This window comes from Pocillopora verrucosa, chromosome 10 (assembly GCF_036669915.1).
Source record: "Pocillopora verrucosa isolate sample1 chromosome 10, ASM3666991v2, whole genome shotgun sequence".
NCBI lineage: Eukaryota > Metazoa > Cnidaria > Anthozoa > Scleractinia > Pocilloporidae > Pocillopora > Pocillopora verrucosa.
In genome coordinates this window covers 10,792,934-10,816,507 of record NC_089321.1, presented here as the reverse complement: position 1 = coordinate 10,816,507, position 23,574 = coordinate 10,792,934, and the positions used below count along the sequence as shown (strand labels likewise).

The 23,574-nt window shown below is 37.7% G+C and overlaps 2 protein-coding genes and 1 non-coding gene across 4 annotated transcripts; all 3 read right to left on the bottom strand.

Annotated features, from left to right (window-relative positions):
• Nucleotides 1-1,819: 1,819 nt before the first annotated feature.
• On the bottom strand, nucleotides 1,820-8,699 carry LOC131780900 (uncharacterized). 2 transcript variants are annotated; one of them, XM_066173048.1, is made up of 5 exons: nucleotides 8,512-8,699; nucleotides 6,075-6,607; nucleotides 5,708-5,955; nucleotides 5,010-5,078; nucleotides 1,820-4,610 (listed from the first exon to the last, which is right to left on the bottom strand). In XM_066173048.1, exons 2-5 carry the CDS (start codon nucleotides 6,563-6,565, stop codon nucleotides 4,303-4,305), a joined length of 1,116 nt encoding a protein of 371 aa, XP_066029145.1. In that variant the 5' UTR covers nucleotides 6,566-6,607; nucleotides 8,512-8,699; the 3' UTR covers nucleotides 1,820-4,302. The 2 variants fall into 2 exon arrangements, with proteins under 2 accessions (XP_066029145.1, XP_066029144.1); XM_066173047.1 differs by lacking the exon at nucleotides 8,512-8,699 and adding an exon at nucleotides 6,948-7,142.
• Nucleotides 8,700-10,667: 1,968 nt separating this feature from the next.
• On the bottom strand, nucleotides 10,668-22,702 carry LOC131780845 (gamma-aminobutyric acid receptor subunit beta-1-like). The gene is made up of 10 exons (XM_066173046.1): nucleotides 22,593-22,702; nucleotides 17,093-17,217; nucleotides 16,498-16,624; nucleotides 16,050-16,144; nucleotides 15,373-15,440; nucleotides 14,086-14,312; nucleotides 13,336-13,418; nucleotides 12,843-12,974; nucleotides 11,941-12,260; nucleotides 10,668-11,625 (listed from the first exon to the last, which is right to left on the bottom strand). Exons 3-10 carry the CDS (start codon nucleotides 16,596-16,598, stop codon nucleotides 11,341-11,343), a joined length of 1,311 nt encoding a protein of 436 aa, XP_066029143.1. The 5' UTR covers nucleotides 16,599-16,624; nucleotides 17,093-17,217; nucleotides 22,593-22,702; the 3' UTR covers nucleotides 10,668-11,340.
• Nucleotides 14,763-14,833, bottom strand: Trnag-gcc (transfer RNA glycine (anticodon GCC)). The gene has a single exon. It is a non-coding gene; the product is annotated as a tRNA-Gly (tRNA).
• Nucleotides 22,703-23,574: the final 872 nt, after the last annotated feature.

Here is a 23,574-nt window from a genome sequence, read left to right as displayed (position 1 = left end):
TTGCCTGGTGTGTTTTCAATCAGTTAGCTTTTTACGTCAGAGAAATCTAATGCAACTCCCAAGTTACTCCTAAGGCTTGAGTTTGGAAATTTGTGTCGAACTGTTAAAATGAAACTGACTTATTGTAACTTTCGCTTCGGTATGAAGTACGTTGATTTTTTTTTGCGTCGATGCCAACATATCTTTGTAATATCATTGGCAACTTGACTGCAAATTGAAATCGAACCAAGTATAAACCGCTAAAATATTTCTGGACTTTTCGATAATGCGAAAACAAACTGTACATGTTTGACCAAGAAACACGAGTTAGCAGTATTGATTAGATTAAGATAGCAAAGATTCATCAAATGATTTCATGTATTATACGTTATAGAACGCACACAAGAAAGAGGTTTTTTTCTATACATGGGGTGCAAATACGTATGATTGAGTGTTTGCTAGTTCATATTATTATATGGAGTGACAGTGTTCTTGATAACAATCGCTGGAAACTCCACCGGATACTGTTTGAGTTTATGCCCAGTTTCTTTGTCAGCTCAAAAACCCACAACTGACGAAATTATTTACGTGACTCAAACGCCCCGGAAATCCGAAAAAACTTGAGTAGTAGTAGTAGTAGTAGTAGCGCAGATCTGGACTGAATTATTTGTAAGGCTTCGATCCAAATGCGAAGGAAGGATTATGTAACAGAAGAGCTTCAGCGTTTCACATCATCCAGATGCTATTGATTTTAATAAAAATATGATTTTTCGTCTCATAAATAGCCTTCGTCTTTCCTTTTTCGGTCTATCTTAAAATATAACCAGCAAGAACAGTTACGCACTCAAATGATTCTGCTTTGTACAATATTGGGCCAAAAAGGGTAGGACGAGAAGCAAAACAGCTCAAAGTGTCTTAAAATCTTTCCGACTTTTTTAAACAATGATTGAAGATGACAGCAGTTGAAACCATTTTACCTTAATCTTTTGCGCCGGAAATCAGGAAAACCTTGCGAAGTCGAAAACTAATCTGGAATTGATTATCTCTAAAGCTACGTCCAAGCACTTGTGTGAATTCGGGATGGCGCGATTAACAATTAACAACTTAGCGCCGACACCCGTCAAGTGTCTGAATCAACTGTGATTTCCGTAGCCACGTTCACGAGATGCAAAGGAGCCAATCCGTGGCTTAGCTTCAGTAGAGGAGCAAGGAAAATTAAGAAGATATCATGTTACCCTCAGATAACTTTCACTCTCTTTTTCGCTCCCGTGCGCTCGCATAACTTCAAGAATCTCTTTCATAATAATGTAAGAGTTGAGATCAACCCAAATTAAAGAGCCTACTAACATCACACTTACCTCTGGATAAACGTCATTTGAGAACATTAAGATTGCTGTTTTGTCCTTTGAACTTCGTCTGTAGCAAGAGCTTAAATAAAATCTATCAACTTCTAGGTTTCCCAGAAAATCTCTTGAACACTTTTAGGATATTTAAGTTTTCAGGCTATGATCGCCCAAAAGATACATGCTTACATACATATTTAAGTAATTGTGTAAATAATTAAATATACTTAAACAAAGACATGAAGATAAGAACGTTCAGTCCCAGCTTCAAGATTAGACCCCGTAATGAAAGAATATATATATTTTTTGAGGATTTTTCATAAAGATAACGCTGCCAAAATTCATCAATGATTAAAAACAATAGATTGTGATTCCAACGCTCTCTCCCTCTTAGAAAATTACTGACGCGCAGACTTCTTGGGGAATGAAGGGCGTTAGACTATTAGGAATCCCCTAACAGTACTTGACACGCAAATTGAGAGAACAAAATATTGAGGTATGATAACAGTAAAATTTATTCTAACTAGTCACAACAGTTACATGAATTGTCATCCCTTGGATAATGGGCTACTGATATTGTATAACAATAACAACGGGAATAGGAAAATGATCTACGCAGTAATGAACACTACTTGAGCAGTGGTGAAAATAAGGCCTGAAAAAAATTCAGGCCTGTACAGGATCCCGTACAGGCCTGAATTTTTTTTTTCACTCCTGCTCAAGTAGTGTTCATTACTAGTACTGCGAAGATCGCTTTCATATTCACGTCTTCATCCACAGTTCAAATATATGACTTTCATATAATTACAGTAGTTTAAAAATAACAATGTGACAACATAACAGGAGTGTCAACACCAAAAATTATGGACAACTTATCAATCCTAAGCTATTAATCTTAAGCTACTCAAGGAACGGTCATAGATATTAATAATGAATTGATAATAGCTATTAGTAAATGCTAAAACAGTGGATGGCGTTAAAAGGGCTCTGATTGGCTACTTAAACTTCCTGTGGCAACTCGTGCGGGATTTGGAAACCGAAAGTATAGTAATCGTTGCAGAAATAAATTAGTTAATTAACAATTGGGTCATACGTCAGCGTGCGTTCATCTAGATATGAAGTACGCGGGAAGTCCGGAGAGCACGAAAGATGCGTAAGAAATGCTCGAGGCGTAGCCTCAACTGATGATAAGGAACCTCCAAACTTCCCAAGTGCTTCATGTCTCGATGAACGCACAGCTGACGTATGAACCACTTGTTTTATAACCATTTTCAACCCGATGGAAAATTTTTGTCGAAGGATTTGTTTGCTGGCGTCATGAGCGTGCATAATAGGGATTCGAAGCACGCTCGCGCAACTGAATTTGATCAGACAAAGTTACTAGCTATGTTATAAAATCATTTTTTTGTGCTGTTATCTCACTCTTTAAGTATATACTAAGATGACTGACCACCAATACTCACGTGAATATTTGTTAATTATTACCTTAAATCTGGAGATTTAAAGGAATTGTCAACATCTAACCTTTTACTTAAACACATACAATTGCCTTAATCTTTGTGCAAAGGAGATAGAAGAAACTGAACTAAACCTGCTTATAAAAATGTGAAATCCAAAAGTTCGAAAAAATTCGTAAGATTATCTTAAAGTGATTTAAATCATTTCGTTGCAACACGGGTAAATGTTTTTTTAAATGCTTCACGCGTTTTTTCCAGACTACACCAGCCTGCTTTAATCTCTGCTTACGATAATCCATTTTTTTTAGAGATATGATGTAATATTATGCTTTCGTATGTTACATGGGTGATTAATCCTTTTTGCACGCGCTGATTCGCTAGTTTGGAAGTAATTAAAAAAATCTCACGTCAAGAGTTTAAGTCCCAACCATTTTTTGTAATTTTGACCAAATTTTGATTTCTGTGTGGTATATACTCAAACAGTTATTCAGAGTTATTCACCTTTGTGGCTAAGTAAACATCAACCCAAATCACCTCCACTTCTGCTAATAACTGTTAACTATAAACTACATTTGAAAGACACTATGAAACTACCTGATAAATGTAGATACATTTGTATAATCACTCGAATAGGAAAGGATGACGACACTAATCTCACAGGAGCTCTCTGGCCACCCAGGAATATAACTGTATACATTGTAACAGCAAATTATCAGGGAATACTGAAAAAGTACATGTCTCAGTGTTATTTGCATTTTAGAAGCGACCCTTGCGTTTTACAAACAAGCAAACCAAACAAGAAATTGGTATTTAGCCAGTTGATGTAAGCTGCCAGAGAGCATAAATATGCAGTACAGCATACTTTGTGAGTAGCCAGCTTTTTTTCCTTCCACAAAACCGATGAGCTACTTCGAGTGGAGAAACCATGCCTTGTGTAGGTGCAAAACTCAGGACGAGTAGTTGATATCATTGTTCATTGGTTTTAATGTTGTTTCCTTTAAAAAACCTTATATTAGATAAGATTTTAAACTTTGGTTATACTTCCCTTTGAAGCCAAAATCAAGATACTATAATTAGAAAGGCCTATGTTTAAGCGTGAAATTACCTGTTTAATTTACAGATTTCACCCTCACTGATACCCTAAAAATGACCCTACCTTTTTTTTAAAAGGTTAAATTAGGCAAAAAAAAAGTAACAAAAGTTTAGTTTTTTTTTTTAAGTCTTAACTAAGAATTTTATCTTCAGATCTGACTTTATTTTGTGTTTACTTGTACTCGGTGGAATGCTATTTGATGGTTCTCTCAAATGTGCACCTAGGAAATGTCTTATATACCCTTCATGGTGCTTTAATCAGGAAAAGAGACATGAGAAGTGACACATGAAATAAAATGATATCAGTTACATGGCATTAAACTAATCTTCATCTACAACCCCAAGACTTATTGTCACTAAGTGGTTATTTGATGATCAAAATGTATTTCTACTTAGGTTACTCTTCAGCTGACCTTGCATGGTACTTCACCTCAAGCATTAAACTGCCTGATCACATGATCAATAGGGGCCCTGCAAATCGGGCAAGGGTCCCCCCTTTGTTTGAGCACTTGCGCACAGGCATAGCAACAACAGCAGTGTCCTGTGTCACCATGTATGACTGTAGCATTTTTGGGTTGTTCCATGCAAATGATGCACTTGGAATTGTCATCTGTGTCTTCTGGAGAAGCAAGAGTGTTGCCTTTCTCTGTCACAAATGGTAACGGTGAGGCAGACTCACTGTTTGGTGTTGGCGTCAAGCGATTTCTAACAACCCAAGGGTTCTCTTGTGGTTGCCGCCCTTCAAAAAGTAGATTTATGAGTTAATGATCTTGAATGAAACATACAAAATTTCCTGAACATTTAGGCTGTGGGAGGAAAAAAGGTGAAGTGGTAAGTCACCCCCCAGCTTGACAGATGGAGACCCTAAGTAGGTACTGTTTGGAGCTCTTGAGCAAGACATTCCATCCTCATAATGCCTCTCTAGAGCCAGGAGTATAACTGATTACCAGAAATCAGTATGGGAGACATAACAAAATCAATCGCTTGGTTATGAGGACATGAAATTGAAGGAAGTCTCAGTATGTACATGTGCCATTGCCTAGAAGACAGTCATCAAAAGACAGTCATCAAAACAAGTCTGACTTGAACTTCAATAGGACCACAGGTGTTAGGTTATACTAACTGAGTGTATACAAACCTGTTCTGAGCAGGGCAAATCCCCTATTTCTGCCTACATGTCCTGGTGATGGGCCTGTTTGATCGGCAGCTAAATAACCACACGCAAAAAGAAATTGTCAGAAAACTCAAGTGAAAAAGACATGAGGAAAATCAGAGAAAAAGTTACATGCACAGTATGACTTTCAATGCCTATCTCCACACAGGAATGTTTCAAGTCCTGGCAAATGTCATGGGGACCTTCTGTTTTGAAATGCTGGGGCTACTTAACCCTTTGACATCTTATAGTGACCTGCATCTATTTTCTCTCTACCATATCACCCCTGAATTAAACATCAATGCAATGAGAAGAAAGCACATGATCACCCAGTGTTGAGGATCTTGATTGGTACTTAATAAATTCTCCTGTCAGTACCATAAGAACTGTATGAAGGACAGTATGGAGAAAATACAAACTGATTTTAAGTGAAAAGAAATAACCCTGGACTGGACTGGCCTGCCATCCCATCCAGAGGTGGGGGTTAGGGAGGGGAGGGGAGGGGAGGGGAGAATTACTCCCTATCATCCTATACTGCTACAACTGGGATGATAACAAAGGCTCTACTGTAGCAGTGAGAGCCATTTGACTGAAGCAGAAATTCACTTGTTTCCTGTATAAGGGCATCTAGGCCTGGCAGTAAAATTGTTTCTGACCTGTTCCTACTGGATATGAATTCTTACCTTCAATTGCTGTACTCATACAGTCATGACAAAGATCAAATTCGCATGTTTGGCAATGCCATGGTTTGTTATCCGTGGGGTTATTGTGCACGGATTCACAACGATCACATCGCCAGCCACCACTGAATTGCGCATACACATGATGTGAGTCTGCCTTGTATAGCGGGTGTTCATGTAGAGGTGTAGTATGCGGCCTAAAACATTCTTGGCACACATCAAATTCACAATCTCCACAATGATGAGAGAAGCTGAAAGAAAACAAGGAAAACATTACTCAAAACATCAATGCAATACCCTTTCTCAACCACTTTTCTTAGTGAGGTATAAAGACTTGATATGGGATATCACAAAAGAAAATTTCACTTACTTTTCATATGGCCTACTCGTGGTCCCACAGATGTCACAAAACCAGTTTCCACCAGTTTGAGAATAGATTAGTGACGTGTCAACCACTTTAAGCTCATGAATATGGATAGGATGCCTCTTAGGCTCATAACAGCTGCGGCAAACATCAAAGTCCTCACAACTTGGGCAGTGGTATGAGAATGTTTCTCTCAGTGCATCACTTGTCTTTTTACAAACATCGCACCGCCAAATTCCGCCCTGATTTTGATAACATAGTCGACTGGTCTCCATGTAATACAGCTGATGCTGGTGGATCAAGTTGCTTGCCTGATGCTGTATGTTCATACAAGAATAGCACAGGTCGAAAGAACACAGTCTACAGTGGAAGGGAAAAGGGTTCATCCCACCACTCTCAGAATTGCAGTTGTCACACTTCCACCGTCCTCCATATGGTCTATACACTTCCATAGGATTGACCTGCTCCAGGGGATGTTCATGAAGTGGGGAGAGCATCTTTCCACGTTGTTTAATATAATTATGTTGATGGTTAAATACCTGCAAAGAACAGTTTTCCATTTCATCTAATATTCTCACAGAGAAATATGATTTATTAAATAAAACAAACACAATAATCAATATTTTGCAAATGAGAGAATTTTCCCACAGAGATATTTTTTGATCAAATCTTTGGAATATTTCTGTTTCTTTACACTTTTATCCTGTTGTATGGAACATTTCAAATGACAGATTCAAATGAATCCATAGAAGAGAGAACTTAGAAAAGTGGTAACAAGTGACGACTTGAAATGGTTTGGTTTGCTATCAAGCTATTTGGTAAAAGACAAATAACAACATACCGAGGATTCCCCATTCCAACGGCATCAAAAATTCTTACCTCACTGACTCTAATGATCACCTCCATTGTGTTAAAATAAAAATACTGCTATGTCAATTATATGTTAATTTAGAATAAACTTCTTGAGGATCTCACTAATGGTTCAATATATTCACCATATGCACTGTGTAGTGTATGTCTAGCTGAATTCAAAAGGGTCTGTGGTTATTAAGATCATTTATCAAATATTTCAGAATCATGCCTGTTTCAGAGTCTTACAAAAACTGAAATATTTAAACAGTTCATGATGACATCATGTTGACAACATTTCAGTATAAAAATGACTAATTATATATACCAATGACCCACGGGCAACCTTCCAAAATATTCACAACCATTACCAAATTTTATAAAAACCAGAACAATTTATTACAGACAAATATGACTTGTAAACTGTTATAAAGACAGCAGTTGCTACCATCACACATAGAGGAAATTACATTAAGTATCCTCTCGAACATCCTGCTCTGCACTCACCTATGAAAATCACAAATTTTATTATATTTGTGAGAGTGCAGACACAACTATCTAGAGGACTAGCACGGCTCCAGTGAAAACGGTGAAATCTTCAAAAGTTGCAAACTATGGCTGGTTAGTGAAATTATTTTAAAAAGTTTGCTAAAGCATCAATAATGTGAATTGTAGGAGAGCAAAGACCTCTGTTAGTAGATTCATTTGATCTCTTTCTTTTTCCTGCCATGGTAGTTCTGGGAATATAACTCAGACACTTTTTTTACCCCTAACATGCCAGTTCGACCAAGGGATGAGTCACAGGATATATGTAAAACTGAAATACCCAGTAATTTTAACAATATCAATAATTCTTTCAGTCTGTCAGTTCCCACTGATATGAGGGCATTGCTTGTTCTGGTCATGCAATTAGGTTGGCTGACTTGTATGAAATTGAGAAGAAGTCGTCCCTTCTTTAATAATTTTTTGTTCAAGATCCTCGATAGAGGGACTACGAGTAGTAAGTATCATAAACTAATCATGTTACTTTTACCGTAAAATATTGAAATCTTAGCTTTTACGTTTTGCCAAGGCAATTACAGGTTTTCATTCTATGACTTAAATTCATAGAATTGATCCAATTATGCTCAAATTGAAAAGACGTATTCCTGTTCCTAATTTAACGTTGAGAAGGGTTCTGAAACTCTGATAAGCAGTCGAATTACATTAAACGTTTATTATTATAGGGTATGCGATGACTGAGTGAAAAATTCCACCTCAGTTTGTCAAACATATCTTTAAGTTGGATGATAACTTATCTATTCAAACTTTTTACACTGACGCAGCAGTTACTAGGGACAACATCATCACCGCGATTGACAAAGAGCATTCTTAAGATTAAATTTGAGCTTGAGCTTATTTAAGCTAAAGCATTGCTGAAATATTTTTCAGTTATTTTCGTTTGCATGGCATTCAAAACATAGAAAAGAAAACCAAGTAGTAACTTTGTCTAAGTAATTGAGTTTCGGTAAAGTGGAAGTAAAAAGTCTTTACGAGCTAACCGACCGACGAACGAGGCTTCGAAAAAACAACCGCCATCTTGAAATATTCTTACCTTTCACTTGCGTTATTGCACTTTTCATTCTGTTTGATGAATGATGGAGATCTAGCAAATTCATAGCAGTTAAAGGAAAACTAGTCGCTTAGTACGTGACTGGCAGGTGTTTAAGACAATTCCGTTGAAATCTTAGTGTCGGGAGCTTCCCTCACACATTCATATCCTGTGACGCTATAAGACACTGGATTTATCACAAAGGGGCGGCCCCCAGACTGGGGGGGGGGGAGGGGGAAGAGCGGGGGGAGAGCGGATAAAAAAAGAGACTTCGGCTTTTCAGCATGGTTGAGGAAATTTTAATCGCAATTTTTTCGATAAATTCGGAGGCTAATAAACCTTTGGAATTTATAACCATCACTTTCGCTATGTATAAGCTCTCAACGGTGGGTATTCAATTAAAATGATTCTTTGCACGGCCAAACTCCCGTGGGGACCCGAGGGAGGGAAATTTCCCAGTTTGTAGTTCCAGGCTATCGGACTTGGATAGTTTTCCCGAAGGAACAGTTACGTTTCAAAGGGCAGCCAGGAGTTTGCGAGAATGTCCTTACCTAAGATTGCGTTGACATATTTTTTTTGTTTGGCGTAGGTTAAATTTGCTCTTGATTTAAAAATAATCAGACCGTGAAAGCTAAACATCAAGTTAAATCTGTCTCAATACGCTTGATATTTTGATGAAATTATGTGCTACTTTAAAACTTGGAAATAAACACAACGACAGCCGGGGGGAAAAACCGCAGGGGGAGGCTTAATCCACCAGGTATTTGGTAGTTGTCCAAATAAATGTTTAGAAAAATTTTCCGCATATATTCTGTAAACGGTGGGAAAGATGCCATACTCACTTCTTGTCTATAGAAACTGACGATATATATGCTCTTCCTTCTTTCGATCTTTACCCGGAGCTCGGGAAGCCCTCGGTGAGTCTTCGGTAAGTCTTTAAGGGGTCAGCTGTCATGTGCCAAACTTGTAGTTGTTTGTCATGAGACTCACCACGGTATTTCGTCTTGTGTCATGGATGAGGCACGAACTTAAAAAGTTACACCTTGTTTAAATCTCCAACGCAGTTCTTCTGACAATAGCAGACTCCAAGTAGAGTAAATAAGCTTTTTTACCATCTATTTTCGACTGTAACGGATGGTGTGAAGCAGGCGTTAGGTATTCGCAGCGTTAGCCTGCGTTGCTAGCGGTCTGCGGTATGTCCCCAAAAACAAGTTTTAGCTATTTTAGTTCATGCAGTGCTGCTCACTAATTTATCATTTTAAAAAATTTTTTAAAAAAATGTTTCGAAGGGAAATAGAAATACAACAGATAGGGAAGGGCGCGATGCTCTATGCAGTACTACCAGCCAAACGCACGAGTGCATTACACTGACTGCATTCTTCAGAACGACAAGTCGACCAGTACTTTTTATCTGAATAAAAAATCGAATGGTCAAGTATTTATTTGATGCATCTCCATATTTTGTTTTAGTACCTCATTTTGGGTGATGGTCAGTGCGCTGGGCTCTTGGTTGAGAGATTCTGGTTTGAGAATTGACCGGGTCATTTTGTCGAGTTCTTGGGAAAGACATTTTGTTCTCACAGTGCACTCACCCAGGAGAGAGGCACGGTACGGGTGCGTGTTCGGTACGAGTACCGGCAAATTATCAGGAAAGCCTGGCGAAATGTTGGGAGGTTACCTTGCGTTGGACTGACATCCCATCCAGAGGGGAGTAGTAATACTGTTAGTCGCCATAGAAATCAAGATAAGCTCTGACTGGGTGGGTCACGTAACTCAAATACGGACTTAACTAACTTATGTCAGGTGGTAACCACTTGGAAACATGATGATTTCGAATGTCACGCTTCCTGCCTGAATTACATTTACGCTAACTTTCAAACAAGTTATGGTTAGCTGGAAGAGCTAATTTTTTTCAAAAGGCTATTTTTATTTACTTTTTTATTTCTACTACAGTAAAACAATAATAAAATTCTAGAAATAATATGAAGATATTCTAAACATCAATATTTTATACTAGGGACGTATATATAGAAGCTTCCAATTTAACATGAATTGTTCTATTGCCATAGCCTGCGCTCCGGGAACTCGGAGACAGCGCGAGTAAGACGTGCACGCGAAAAAGCAGATACGCTAAGCGCGTGCTCGCGTGGCTTTCTCCTTGCGTGTGTGGGCCTAAATCATTCGCGCAGGCCACAGTAGTCATATCTGCGCCGAAACCTTTCTTTTTTCAGCGGTTCATCGAAATTAGGGGTTGAAAAAGTCTTTATCTCACCATGGTAGAGAAAATTTTACTAAACCTTCACGTTACAAAAGCGAAATAAGTCATAGTCAAATGATATCTTAAAAAGTTTTACTAGCACGACTTAAGAGCTTAACATTCCGCGAGGCCTACATATACGTCAAGCCACCGTTCACTCAGCTTAGTGACCTAGTTATTACACATTTATACAGTTATAGGAATGATTTGCTTATCTTCATTAGCTCATTTTAAGTTGATTTGATACAACCCGATCCTTTCCGAAGAAGCCCGAGGAAGTTCCGAAGATATCTTTGAAGTTCTGACACAGCTACCTCTCTGGTGGTTTCCTCTCTGAAGTCGGATATTTCGGGAGATGTACGATCATAGACAAAGACCGATCTTTTGTTGGTTTGTTTTTCAGGCTTCCTTTCTTTTTACACTTTCAATATATTGCTATGGCTGGGGTGACTCCGAATATTTCTTTGCGCGTGAAAAATTGGTCGGTAAGTGTGAGCTGTTAAAAGTGATAAAAGAGAAGATTTCTATCCGCAAACCAAGCCCTTACTTCCAAGGCATGAAAACTTGTTCTCCACTCATACAAAATACACCAGGACAATCCAATAAACCAGATTAAAAATTGTGAAAGCAATGACGAAAGCTATCCTCGCTATAATTTCCACGTCTTTGGAATTGATTTCTTTGCTGTCTGGTGGCGATGAAGTATCCTTTGGAGACTCTTTGCATGGCGAGTGAGTCTGTGCTTCTTCCATCGAATACAGCCCACCTCTATAGCACGAGTAATCGCTTGTCAAATTGCAGTAAGTTTCTTGCAGATTATCCTTCTGTAGAAATGGTGCCTTGAGCAATAAAATACTCCTCTGGAAATATCAGATAGAGAAAATTTCAATGCAAAACTTTACTTTCGATAATAACACGCTAACCTTCTAGAGTTGAAAGATTTATATGAGTGCTCTCCAAACCTATTAGACGCTTCAAATCTCAATGAACGCACACCTGACGTAAGAAATAATTGTCTATAAGATATTAACGCGGTGCTTAAAGAAATTCCTTATGTTATGATCTATCGCGCACATTCATGCCATCAACGTGCGCAGTAGTAAAACGAAGTAAGCACGTGCAGTTTAATATAATTACACGAATTTACAAGCTTAGTATGAGTGCCTTTTCAATACCTTTGCCCTTCCCTTGTGTATCAAGATAATGTACTCCAACATGGTGCACAGAACGAAGAAGAAAGATGTCATGAGATAAATGTCGATAGCTTTCACATACGAAACTCTTGGCATAGTGGAGTTGACAGAGCCCCAGATGGTAGCGACTGTCAAAAGAGTTGTAATACACAACCCCACCCGGGCGGGGGTGGCTTTGCTGTCGACGAACAGGGACATCCAGGCCACAAACACCACTGCTATACAAGGGACGTAAATCTGTATCAAGTAAAAACCCATCCTTCTTTTAAATGTGAAAGTCGCCTGAAGAACTGAATACTCCCCTGGTTGGAATAGAAGAATGAATTCATGAAATTAGATAACTTGTCAAGGGAGAAAAGTAGGTCAAGATTGCTTCTCTCTCTACGATTGGTCTAAACTTCTTGCTCTACCTTCTCGACCAATCGGATTAAGAACGAGTAAAACCAATTGCGACTCGTGAGTCAATCGCGTTTTCCCGGGCTTCGCACATTTTACCTGTTTTTTATGTGATGTCTTACTTTGTCTGTTGCGGTTTCTTTAGCGTTATTTTAACAAAACTAAACTAAGTTTCGCCTTACCGGCCACCCGGTAATAATGACTATATCCTGGCATTCTTATGTGTGAAGCCGAGTTCTAAAACTCCCCCTGTTTCATGTTGCTTACGAAAAACCATTCACTGGATGAGATGTATGTTAGAACGTCGAGATGGAAATATTCCTATAAATTTAGAAATGCTCCATGATAATATACCACCACAGGTTTATTTTCGGATTTTCCTAAAGTTTTGTGTAAGTTACAAAAAAAGCTTTGAAAGGGAGCAAACACCGGCGACGAGCGCGCATGCACACCCGAACGGCTTCGATGTGCCTAATGACTTGACTTACCAGCAACATATTGGACTCGTTGTTCAGCAGTAGTCATGTTCGTCATGTAAAACTGCGCCATTTCCTTGTCCAAGACAATGACCCCTGGGTTGGACTTCCAGGTGAAAATTAGATGGTTCGTAGGATAGGCATCTGTAAAAATGCATTTAGTTATGAAAATTATTATTATACGGAAAGACGTCCTTGTTCGTAGCCTGATCCGTTTTCATTTCAGAAAGGTTTGAAGCTCATATTCCACAGTCTACGATATCTAGTGAGGTAGCATCGAAGAAAAAAGGAAAAACAAAAAAACAAAAACAAAAACAAAAACAAAACGATGTTACTGAGTCAAACCACCAATTTTACGTAATTTCAGGTTTTCTGTCCAATTTGGTTCGATGGGAAAGGTGGGGAAAATTCACCCCATCATGGGGGTCCTCGCGTTCCAATCTACTCCTGTTTTCTTGTCAGTCACGCACACTACCAATAATTGTAAAAACTGTGGAGCACTTACAGCTCACAATACTTAGGGAGCAAGTTTGTTCATCCATGGGAAATGTACGGAAATTCATGTGGCACCTTGCTGTCAGAGTTGCTCTGAAATAAAAGAGGACAAGAAAAGCGTCAGATCTGTCATCTTTGTCATATTTCCATGCCAGGTGGTGGGATTCGATTGGGTACCTAGTAGCTTTCACTGAATGAGAACAACTTATTCCATCCAACCGCTAAACAAGAAAATTTCAATAAAGACAGAGGGGCCACCATTCTTGCCCAGTTCGAAAAACCTGCTTTGAATGGCGATGGATACATTTTTTGGTTCATGATCATATTAGCTTCACCCGGTTTCCGTGGCATAAGGTCCGTAACATAAGGTCACTGGAAGTGTTATATCTCCCCCTTAGATGAGATGCTAGTTCATGGCAGGTTCCCCCAGGTATTTCGTCAGCTTTCCATGACAGTTCGTTAGTGAATCCATTTATGACCATTTATACTCCAAATAAAAGAGAAGCACTTCGGAAGTACAGTGACTAAGTCTCGAACCAGGACTTCTCGGCCTAGAGTCCAACGTGTTAACCGCTAAGTCAATGCGTCTCCATAGACAGTCCTTTTTCTTTTCATTCTTTTTTCAACATTTCAGTTCGTATTGTAAAGGTGTGGAGGCACAAAAGACGTCGATTCTGGAACTGAAATATGCCCAAGAAGGAACCTAGTAGCTCTCGCTCTTGAAAAGAGGCATATTCATGTAAAGTTACACAGGACATACCTTGTTCCCCAGTTTACCTCTCCTTTTGCAGAAATATCCACTTTGTGATTTGTAGCAAGGACATTGTGCATGTAAGATTTAGTAGCGTCTACAAACATTGTGTCTGGAACCCAGATGTAGTCTGCTGGGTGTTTCGTCCCCATTGTAAGGGTCATCATCGTTGTCATATTATGACTGAGCCTCTTGTCTTGCCAACGTTGGCGGAAGAACATGTCCAGTCCAAATTCCTGAAGACACAGCATCATATTAAATAAAATGTAATATTGAGTGTGGACATCTGTCCTGGATTGTGTTATTTAGTTTTAACCTTTTACACGAGCGTGATCTGAAGACAAAAACTTGTGCTTCCCTCAACCAAGCAGACGTAAAGTTAAAGCCCATGGCTCGAAACTTTGTTGTGGTTTCGAAAAACACGTTTCCCTCACACTTCTTCCTTCCCAGTTACCATATAAATAGTAAACAGTAGCAAAAACTTGGCTGAAAGTTTGCCCGTGGCTGTTCAATATGTACAGATACGACAGGTCTTTTACAATGACCTGCAAAGATTTTTTGGAAAGGTTTGTAGCTCTGACCTCCTCGACATAGATCACTCAAGGGTTATGAAATAGAAAATTTTTTTCGAAAAACAGGAACTAAAATTCGACCGCAATAATACCTTCTGACTGACTACAAAATTTTGCACTGGCCGGGAATCGAACCCGGGCCTCCCGCGTGGCAGGCGAGAATTCTACCACTGAACCACCAGTGCTTCTATGTTTAATAGAAAACTTTAATTTGGCCTGTGCTTTTAGATTTCGAATCCGTTCCAATTATCAGCAAGTTCATAGAGACGTTTGATGGCTGAGAGAAACGATTTCAGTTGAGAATCCTTTCCACATACCAGAAGGAATGTTTTAAGAAGCTCGACTTCCATAGTGGCACCTCCCAAAATGTTCATTTAAGGTTTTTTGCTTTGTTTGTTTGTTTTTTTCTTTTGATTTTTGTATTATTAGTTAATATCCTCTCGTACTTGTAGTGAAGACGTGGCCAAAATTTTCGCATCTCAGATTTAAGGTTTAATTTCAAAATGTTAGGTTACCCTTAAAAATCTCGAAACATGGCGAGTGTCTCCTTTATTTTCATATATTCTTGTATATTTTCTTGGTATTCCAGGAGAATGATTCTCTGTTTAATACCAATTAAGGTCAATTTGAGAATTTTAAGAGGCGAAAAGGTAAAGACAGGCAGCTGTTCAGGTACTATAGTAAATCGCTCGATACCATAAAATTCCGCGGACTGCATACTTACCATTTCCACTTCTCTGATATTTGCAAAGGACGCCACCGAGAAATCAACAAGGATTTCAACTGGACGACCTGCAACAAAATGAAAGTCAACCCAACTGAGGCGAAATGAACAGCAAGCTGTTTGGGTTGCACCGAATCACGGATAATCTGTGTCTTTATTACAATGTCTACCCTTTCGAAAGGTACGTAAAACCATGTTTTACGCGAGCGGATAAAGACCTGTTTGAACATTCCCTCACTGCCTTTTCTGAACCTTTTGTAAAACCATGAGGAGTATAACTGGTGCTATTTTTATGTCGAATTTACTCAGGATTGATAGAAACGTTAACGCGATCACGGGTAAATTTTGTTGTTGTTTGGCTTTTAAAATCTATCTTTAAAAAAACTTGAAAATATTAACTTAAGTTTTTATTTTGATTTTCGTTTAAAGTAGCAAAATTTCTACCTCTTCCAGATGAAATATTACTCTGCCGCAGATTTTTTGAACGTGTAAACAATCTTTATGAAGAAAACAATTCAATAACCACTAATGTGACTTGATTTCACCGACCTCTTCGTTCAGATTTGAAGTTCAGCCACTATTACCTTAAGCTAGGCATCTCTCAATCATCGAATGAAAATATAGGCAAAGTATTGAAGCCTTAGAATTAACAGAAAAAAAGTAGTTTAAGTGTTTACCTGTGTAATTTGGCCTGATTCGAGAATCATAATTATTCAGTAAATGTCGTAGGTCCTTCGCTAACTGCTGGTCAGTAGAAGCAAAAGATTCAGTCCTGCGTAAAAATGATTCACAAGATGAGCGAAAACGGCGAGAAATTAATTTGATAACGGGTTGCACCCATTGACCGGTCAACTCATTCAAATACCTTGCAATAAAACTGTTACTACATTTACAGAGTCTTCCTGTATAGGAAAGCAAAATTCCACAATTCCCCCCCCCCTCCCCCACCTTCTATTCCGTGGTTTTACCTTTCCTCTCCTCCCTTCCGAATTAAAGAAAAACGAGCTCATTCTAACAGTTCGAGTAACCATGGCTGTAAAGTCAGGTATTAATAATTAATCTCGGTAGTAATTGCTTATTACACAGTGAGGATGTTTGTTAGAAATCCAAGTACGTCTTACTTGCCTTTGAAAACCGTGAGACTTTCCGCAGAGGATAATGGTCAAGAGAGCTATTCTCATTAGAAGATCAAAGCTGACCTCTCTTGTGTTTGAAAGTCCCATCATCGCCTTCGATCCGTTGGTTTTACAGACTAGAAGTAAAAATAACCAACTTAAATCAAAATGCGAATGAATTGTCAATATTCAAACATAAGAAATCATGTTACGATTTTTCTAATGAACAGAAGCAGAGAAGCTTATGATGAAAAGCAAGATCTTAGGTTAGAGCAAATCAAATAAAGGCGATTAAAATAATTTCAAAGCCCTTCACCGTCGGCAGAACGTATTCAGACAGATTAGTGTGCATACAACTGAAAATGCAGGTACAATAACAAAGAGAGGTGTTTTGCTTTATGACGTTAACATATATGTGAACTCAATTGTTAGGGTGGAGACTTGAAATGTTTTTCCTGCCCTCATGCAAATGACAAAGTCTTTTTTTTTCCACTAAAGAGGGTCAAAAACTTCCGTATTAATCGCTTTGGTCTATTTTCCAATAATTATTACTTTACGTTATGTTAATAAAGTTTCTTTTTTCATTGATTAAATTTCAGATTTACCTCTCTTGGATGAACTTAATTTTCACTCCGCCACACTCTTCGATAGTCTCAGCGACCCACTGCAGACAAGTGCTTAAAAACTTTGATGTTTTCTATCGCCTTTACGTGCGTTTTGACTGCCACATCTGCTGATAGCATGAGGGCAGGATAAGATCTGTGTCAGTTCCTTCTCACCTCATATTAAATATTGAAGACCTTTTGCATATAAATAGGAAGGGAATAAGGGTCTTTTGTAACAAAGATGATCAAAAGTAAGGAGATTTTATCAAGGAAATTGAGTCACGCTCTCAAAGCTCACTCCATGGAAAGATAATATCGATATCTTCATGGAAAAAAATTTTTTGGCACAATTTTTTTCACAATCTAAGCTCGGCGAGAAAGCTTTTCAGTATGCAGATCGTCTTAAGGTTAAAGGACGATGTGGGTAACACCCTTGAAACCTGAGGCAGTTGTCATTCGAAAACGATTTCGCGCTTAATTTATTATAAGCTGGCGAGCAAATGAAAAACTCGGTGTTTAATAGATTCGTTGTTCCTGGGTTATGTGGTAATAATGAAATAATAAGTATTTTGAAAATGTGTCTAGATGTATGATATCGATCGCAGCTAATAGGCTGCGGTGGATTAAAACGGGAATGCCTCAGACTATATAAATGATTTTCGTGATGATAGGGAACATTCTTATTTACTGCACGCATATCTTCAATAAATGCTCGCGCAACGAACGTCACACGCTTATACACGTCCAGGATTTGCTATGAATCTTTTTGTTAGTTGTGGATGTAGCATTTTTCATCTCAGCTACTTTCTGTTTCAATCTACGAACCGGTTTTTCCAAAATTTTGTACGTTTATTTTTGCGAAAACTCGATGGGTTTTGTATTTTTGTTGGTTTGCGGTTTTTCACACTTAATTCACCTGATCAAATTTTGGTAGGTACACCCGAAAAAACTGTCTTTGACGTATGCAATGGGTAGATTTTCAATCAAAGTTCAAAATAAAGACAGTCTTAGACTGTATGCACAATGGGGCATGTCAAATGCAGATCTGTGAAAATGGATTTCTTCTTCCGAAAGAGTTGTGTAGAAACTGCATATAAAATTTCCCAGCAGTTGTTAGACGAGCTTTAAACAAGAAGATCTCCTTTTTCATTCCTGAAGGCTCGTTGCAAGCTGTGATTTGGATGTAAGTCTAGTCTCTGTATTATACTATCCATATCTTTTACGTGCTTTTGGAAACCAATATAAAAGGCTACTTAAATAAATAATCCAATCTGAATTCTGAACAGATTAGTTGGTATATGAATTTCGTAACGAATTTTCAATTAAGAGATTTAACGCCAGAGAAACCATCTACAAAAAAACGAAATAAGAGACTTACGAATTCTTTTTGATGACATTGTTTGAATTAAAAAAACCGCAAATCAACAGCCTTAAGGCCAGCTCAGGAGGGTTTTTTTGAACAGCCGGTAAAGAGTGGTTTTGGTGGTTACATTTAGTCACGGGCATGGAGAATCGGATAATGTTTTTTGATAAACGAGAACTATTTTCCTCCTTCTTCTCGCGGCTTAAAGATCCGTATTTGTCAGAGATGACCAACCAGCTGTATTTGTCGTTCGTTTAATTTTTTTTCAATGGGAAAGGGGGGAATTATTAGAAATGAGGTGCCGCGGGCTCGCCAAATCCAGACTCTATTTCAGAGCCATACTTATCATTTTCCACACCTTTATTGAGAGCTGACCTCGAAAATCCCCACCCCCCCCCCACCCCCCTTTTAGTTGTTGCTTCTAAATGTCGTTTTTGTTTACTTGTTTATGAGCCAGTGCTCTTTATAACAGCGTGTCTGTAAGTGACATATCAAAGACCAAACCTAACCCGAGATCAATTAGTTTTTAGAATGATAGTTCCTTGTCCGTGTGTACGACATTCTCCTCTTTGCTCTGTATCGTGACCCTCCACGGTCTCACCCGCCTTATCCTCGACGTTTTAGTACGTCGATCTTCAGTCGGCTATGCGCTAACATTTTGGTCACAAAACATGTAACAGCTTGAAGACACAATTCTTGCCCTGAGGGTTTTGCGACCGCGACACTTCAGCTCTTAGATAGATTGAGCAGTTGTCTTCTATATATAGATCAAAACTGATATTTTGTAAACCACAGAAACGGTTGTCTTATATATACGTAATATCAATAACCTAATTTGTTTCGGGGACGCTTCTAGTTGTACCACCTTTTATTACATTATCTCTAAATAATGCAGAATGTTTTCACATTCAGATAATATGCAATTGAATAGTCTAGTTTGCCGATTTTTAAGTTTCCTTTTTATACTAAAGGTCGACGTTTGTTAAATGCGTGATTCACCCCTTTGTTGAATTTATATAATGAATTTATTTATTATTTATTCTTAACCTCAATTATCTTCAAATTTTATGTAGAGTAAACCAGATCAGTGTTAAAAAACAAATAAGAAATGAATTAAGTAAATAAATAATTTGTCAGTTTTCGTCAACGCTTACGAAAAAGTGAGAGGGTAAAATAATAACCAAAAAAGCGGTAAAAAGAACTACAGTCCGCGCGGAGTCGTTATAATCTGCGTCCCTTTTACGGCGCAGGAAAACTATATTTAAATTTATTTAAATAGAAATATATCTCTAGATACATGTAATACATGGAAGACAAGCGTAAACAAATTTTCAACTGGTGAGAATTAGAAGAATCAGAAAATATAAACACACAAACAAACAAACAAACAAACATTAAAACAACAATCACGGTGATTTTTAAGGTTGAAACGAAACACAAATGGAGAATCTACTTGATAAACGTACTTTTGGATATGCATAGGACACCGAGAGGTTTTAACTCAAGTAACCATCAGTGTTGACAGGGTAGGTAACAATCTCACCTCCATGTTTTCCCAGGAGGAAGCATTTACGAACAATGGTCGCACTTAATTGAAAATTCTGTTTTTATCATCACATGGACTTCGCACTTTTTTTTTTTGTAAAGTATTTTGTTTATCCCTGAAATTAGTGTTAATGTCAATTTTTAATTATTTGTGCTTAAGGTTAGTAGAATTTGCTATTCAAAGAAGTTTTAAAGACTGAGCAGTCTATACATAATTTTGTAAAACTGTTTCGATTTTAGTGACAAATGACCAGTTCTTGCGATTGAAGATAATCTTGTAAAATCCAATGTTTTGTTAAACGCATTAGCGACTTTGTACGAAGAAATATTACTTCTATTACTAATTTATTTTGAGCCCAACTTTATTTTGGCATGATTTCTATGGTTTTTGTTTAAATGCAAAGCTGAAAAGATATCAAGCTGTTAATATGATAAATAATGTTCGAGCCAAATTGAATAAAGTAGAAAGAAAATTTAGAGCAGTCATCATTAAATCTCTATTTTCCTTGTGGTTTCCACACAGTAGTTATTGACTTAGGCCGTGAAAAGAACTGAACACGTTAGGGCTGAAACAATAGTAAAAGTGTTTGAGTCAAGCAGTTAAATCTTAATGATGTTTTAATGCTTATAGTGTTTGAGTCATGCGGCTACATCATAGTGTTATTCTTCCATATCGTTTGTGTCAGTCCATTTTTTTTCTCGATAAATTTTGGATTTGCATCATAATCCTAAACCACATGAGTAGCAAAGGCAAATTCAATAACAGATGTGACCATATTTTTTTATTATTGTTTTTTTTTTGCCAAAAAAATTGAACTTGGTAGACGGGAAAACCTAGTTTCCAATAATGTGGTTCACTTTGAGTTGTTTTTCTCTTAATGGTATTGAGATTAAATCAGAGTCATTTTCAAAAGCCTGATTGTTATGTTTTGAAAGCTCGTTAATTTTTCGCATTGAGAACTGATTGAAATAACCCCATTGAGAAATTTCAGGTTAATGGAACATTTCAACTTCTTACAAATTTCTTTTCATTAACTCGTCCAACAGATGTTTGCTGCACGTAACTTTTAATGATAATTGTGAATATTTAAAAAACTGGATTTTGTTATTTTACGCTTACAGCGGTTATAAAAAAAAGCTTGAAAAAAGTAACTGAAAAAAATAATGACACATTTATTTCTTTAGCTGGATAGAAATAGACGTTATTGATAATAGGTAATGTTAATTGGTGGAGCCAAAGTGATAGAATAACACAAGTTATGGGCAACAATCTCGTCACAGAAATTCTTTTTTACTTTGCGAATGCACTGCAATTATAAGCAAGGAACTTATTCTTCCGCCTAAATTAGTCTGATTCTGATTTCAAATTAACTATGCGGTTTGTCTTTAAGCTAGATCTTGTGAAATCCGTCATAACAAATTCAAAATACGACATGATCTCGACTTCAATGGATTTTGCGGGAAAAAATCTTAAAGAGAGAAAACTTGGATATTATCTTACCTCAGGCTCTGAAGAATCTTCAAACAAGGCTATTGCTGAAAGCTATGAACCTGCGCTTCTTTTTGCTAATCGAGAACAGGCTCGAACTGTGTTGTCAATCAGAGAAACAATGGGAGTTTTCAAAAGCGTGACAGTGACCAAGCGGCTTACGTTACCGCTGTCAATCAAAGAAACAATGGGATTTTTCAGAAGCGTGACAGTGACCAAACGACTTTCGTTACCGCTGTCAATCAAAGAAAAAATGAGATTTTTCAAAAGCGTGGCATTGACTAAGTAACTTGCGTTACCGCATGAGGGTGTTGTGCGAAATGGCTGTGTCACGTGTTTAGTTCAGCTGTGCTGCTAATTTCCGTTACGAAAGAATTTTAAAAACTTATACAGTTATTCTCATTGGTCGATAGGTGTGCTTAGATGAGAACATGAAAACACTTTCACTTCTCGCTGAGATATATTTAAAAAAAAGCAGTAAAGGACTTCTTTCTGTGTTTACAAAATCTCATTTGACCCTGCGTCTCAGGTCTGCTTACTCTTCTTATTCTGCCAAATCCCCTTGAGGTGTGGACGAGGTAAATTAAACACGAAAATAAGTCCTGTGTTCCTTAAAATTCGAAAACGAGACCAGTATAGATGTTACAACAAGTTAAAGGAAATGCGTTGTCGCCTTTACCTTTACTTGAATGTTTAACTCTTCTTTTCGTTTCGTTTTGTTTTTTCCTCTTTCGTAAGAGCTTGCTGATGGGTGTCATAATTTTCGGAAACAAAAATGACGTGGAAATGTTTGGCGCCTAAAGGTGAGGGACTGCCATCTTATATGACGTCAGTATCAGAGCATAATTTTTATCAGCCTCGCATCTTTACAAGCCTCGAAGGGTCGACAGTAAACCTATAGAGCCTTTTAACGGTTAGATTTTGGGGCTTTTGGTTGTTACATGGATTTAAAATGATTTTCTCTATATAATCTTAAATCGAGTTCAAGTTTTTCAGTCGTTGATATGTATTATGAACTACATCTAAACTCATTTATTCTGCCTCTGATAAAGTGAAGTGGAACGTAGTTCGAAAATTCATAGATTATTTGTTTGAAACAATACCTTTACTCTTGGTATAATAGTGCTGAGAGTGCATTAGCTGATCTTTGCAGAGCTGATTCTTCTAATTCGTAGCATGATTGTGTGTTCAGAGAGCGGACGGACTAGAAAATTCACTGGACGAGCATACAGGGGTTCGCTTTACACTGACACGCTCCAGAGGTGAATAGATATAACACAAAAACAAAATAATTAAACGGCTAGCGAAAGACTATAATGATAATTACCTCGAACTTTACTCACATTTCACACCATACTGTGAGGCATTGTTCTTTGACACTCCTGATTCAAAAACACATTGCAAGGGGCCTATATTTTAAAACACGTCTCACCGTTTGAATTACTCTTTCCGTCAAAGGAAAACAGTTTTGGTGGCTTCAAGTCGAATTCCTGCTGGGTCGTTGTGTTGTAATTTTCTGTTTTTCCTTTCAGTAGTTTTACCAGCCAGTGAAGCTTGAGCTCAATTGAACCGGGCCGAAATTTGGTAACCAAGTTGTTGATAACAAAGAAGTCAATAAAATGCTGAATTCCCCAATGTTTTCTTTGTTTACCCTGTTAAGAACTCGTTATCTATATTGCTGAATTGTTTTTCAGTCTGCTGTACGATAGAAACTAACGAACGCTTTCAGGATGCTCCACATGATCTGAAACTTATTGGTAATCGAACGGCGGGAATGATGCCGCGTGGCGTGGTCAGAACCAAGTTATCAATACAATAATCTATTTTGAAACATTCAAACATCAAATTGAATATTCATATTGTCATTGTAAATCTTAATGTAAATGTCAGTGAAAATGACGATAAAATGAATCGATTTGGAAACCTGGAGACTGGTTTACCGGTGCAAACATTCTTAGATATATAGAACTGCTCGTGGCAAGCGGCATAATCCATGTTGCTAAGCAACCAGCGATGTAAGGAAGGATTTTTTTTTATGTAAAGCGTCATTGTAAATTTATAAAACATTAAAACTATAAGACTTTT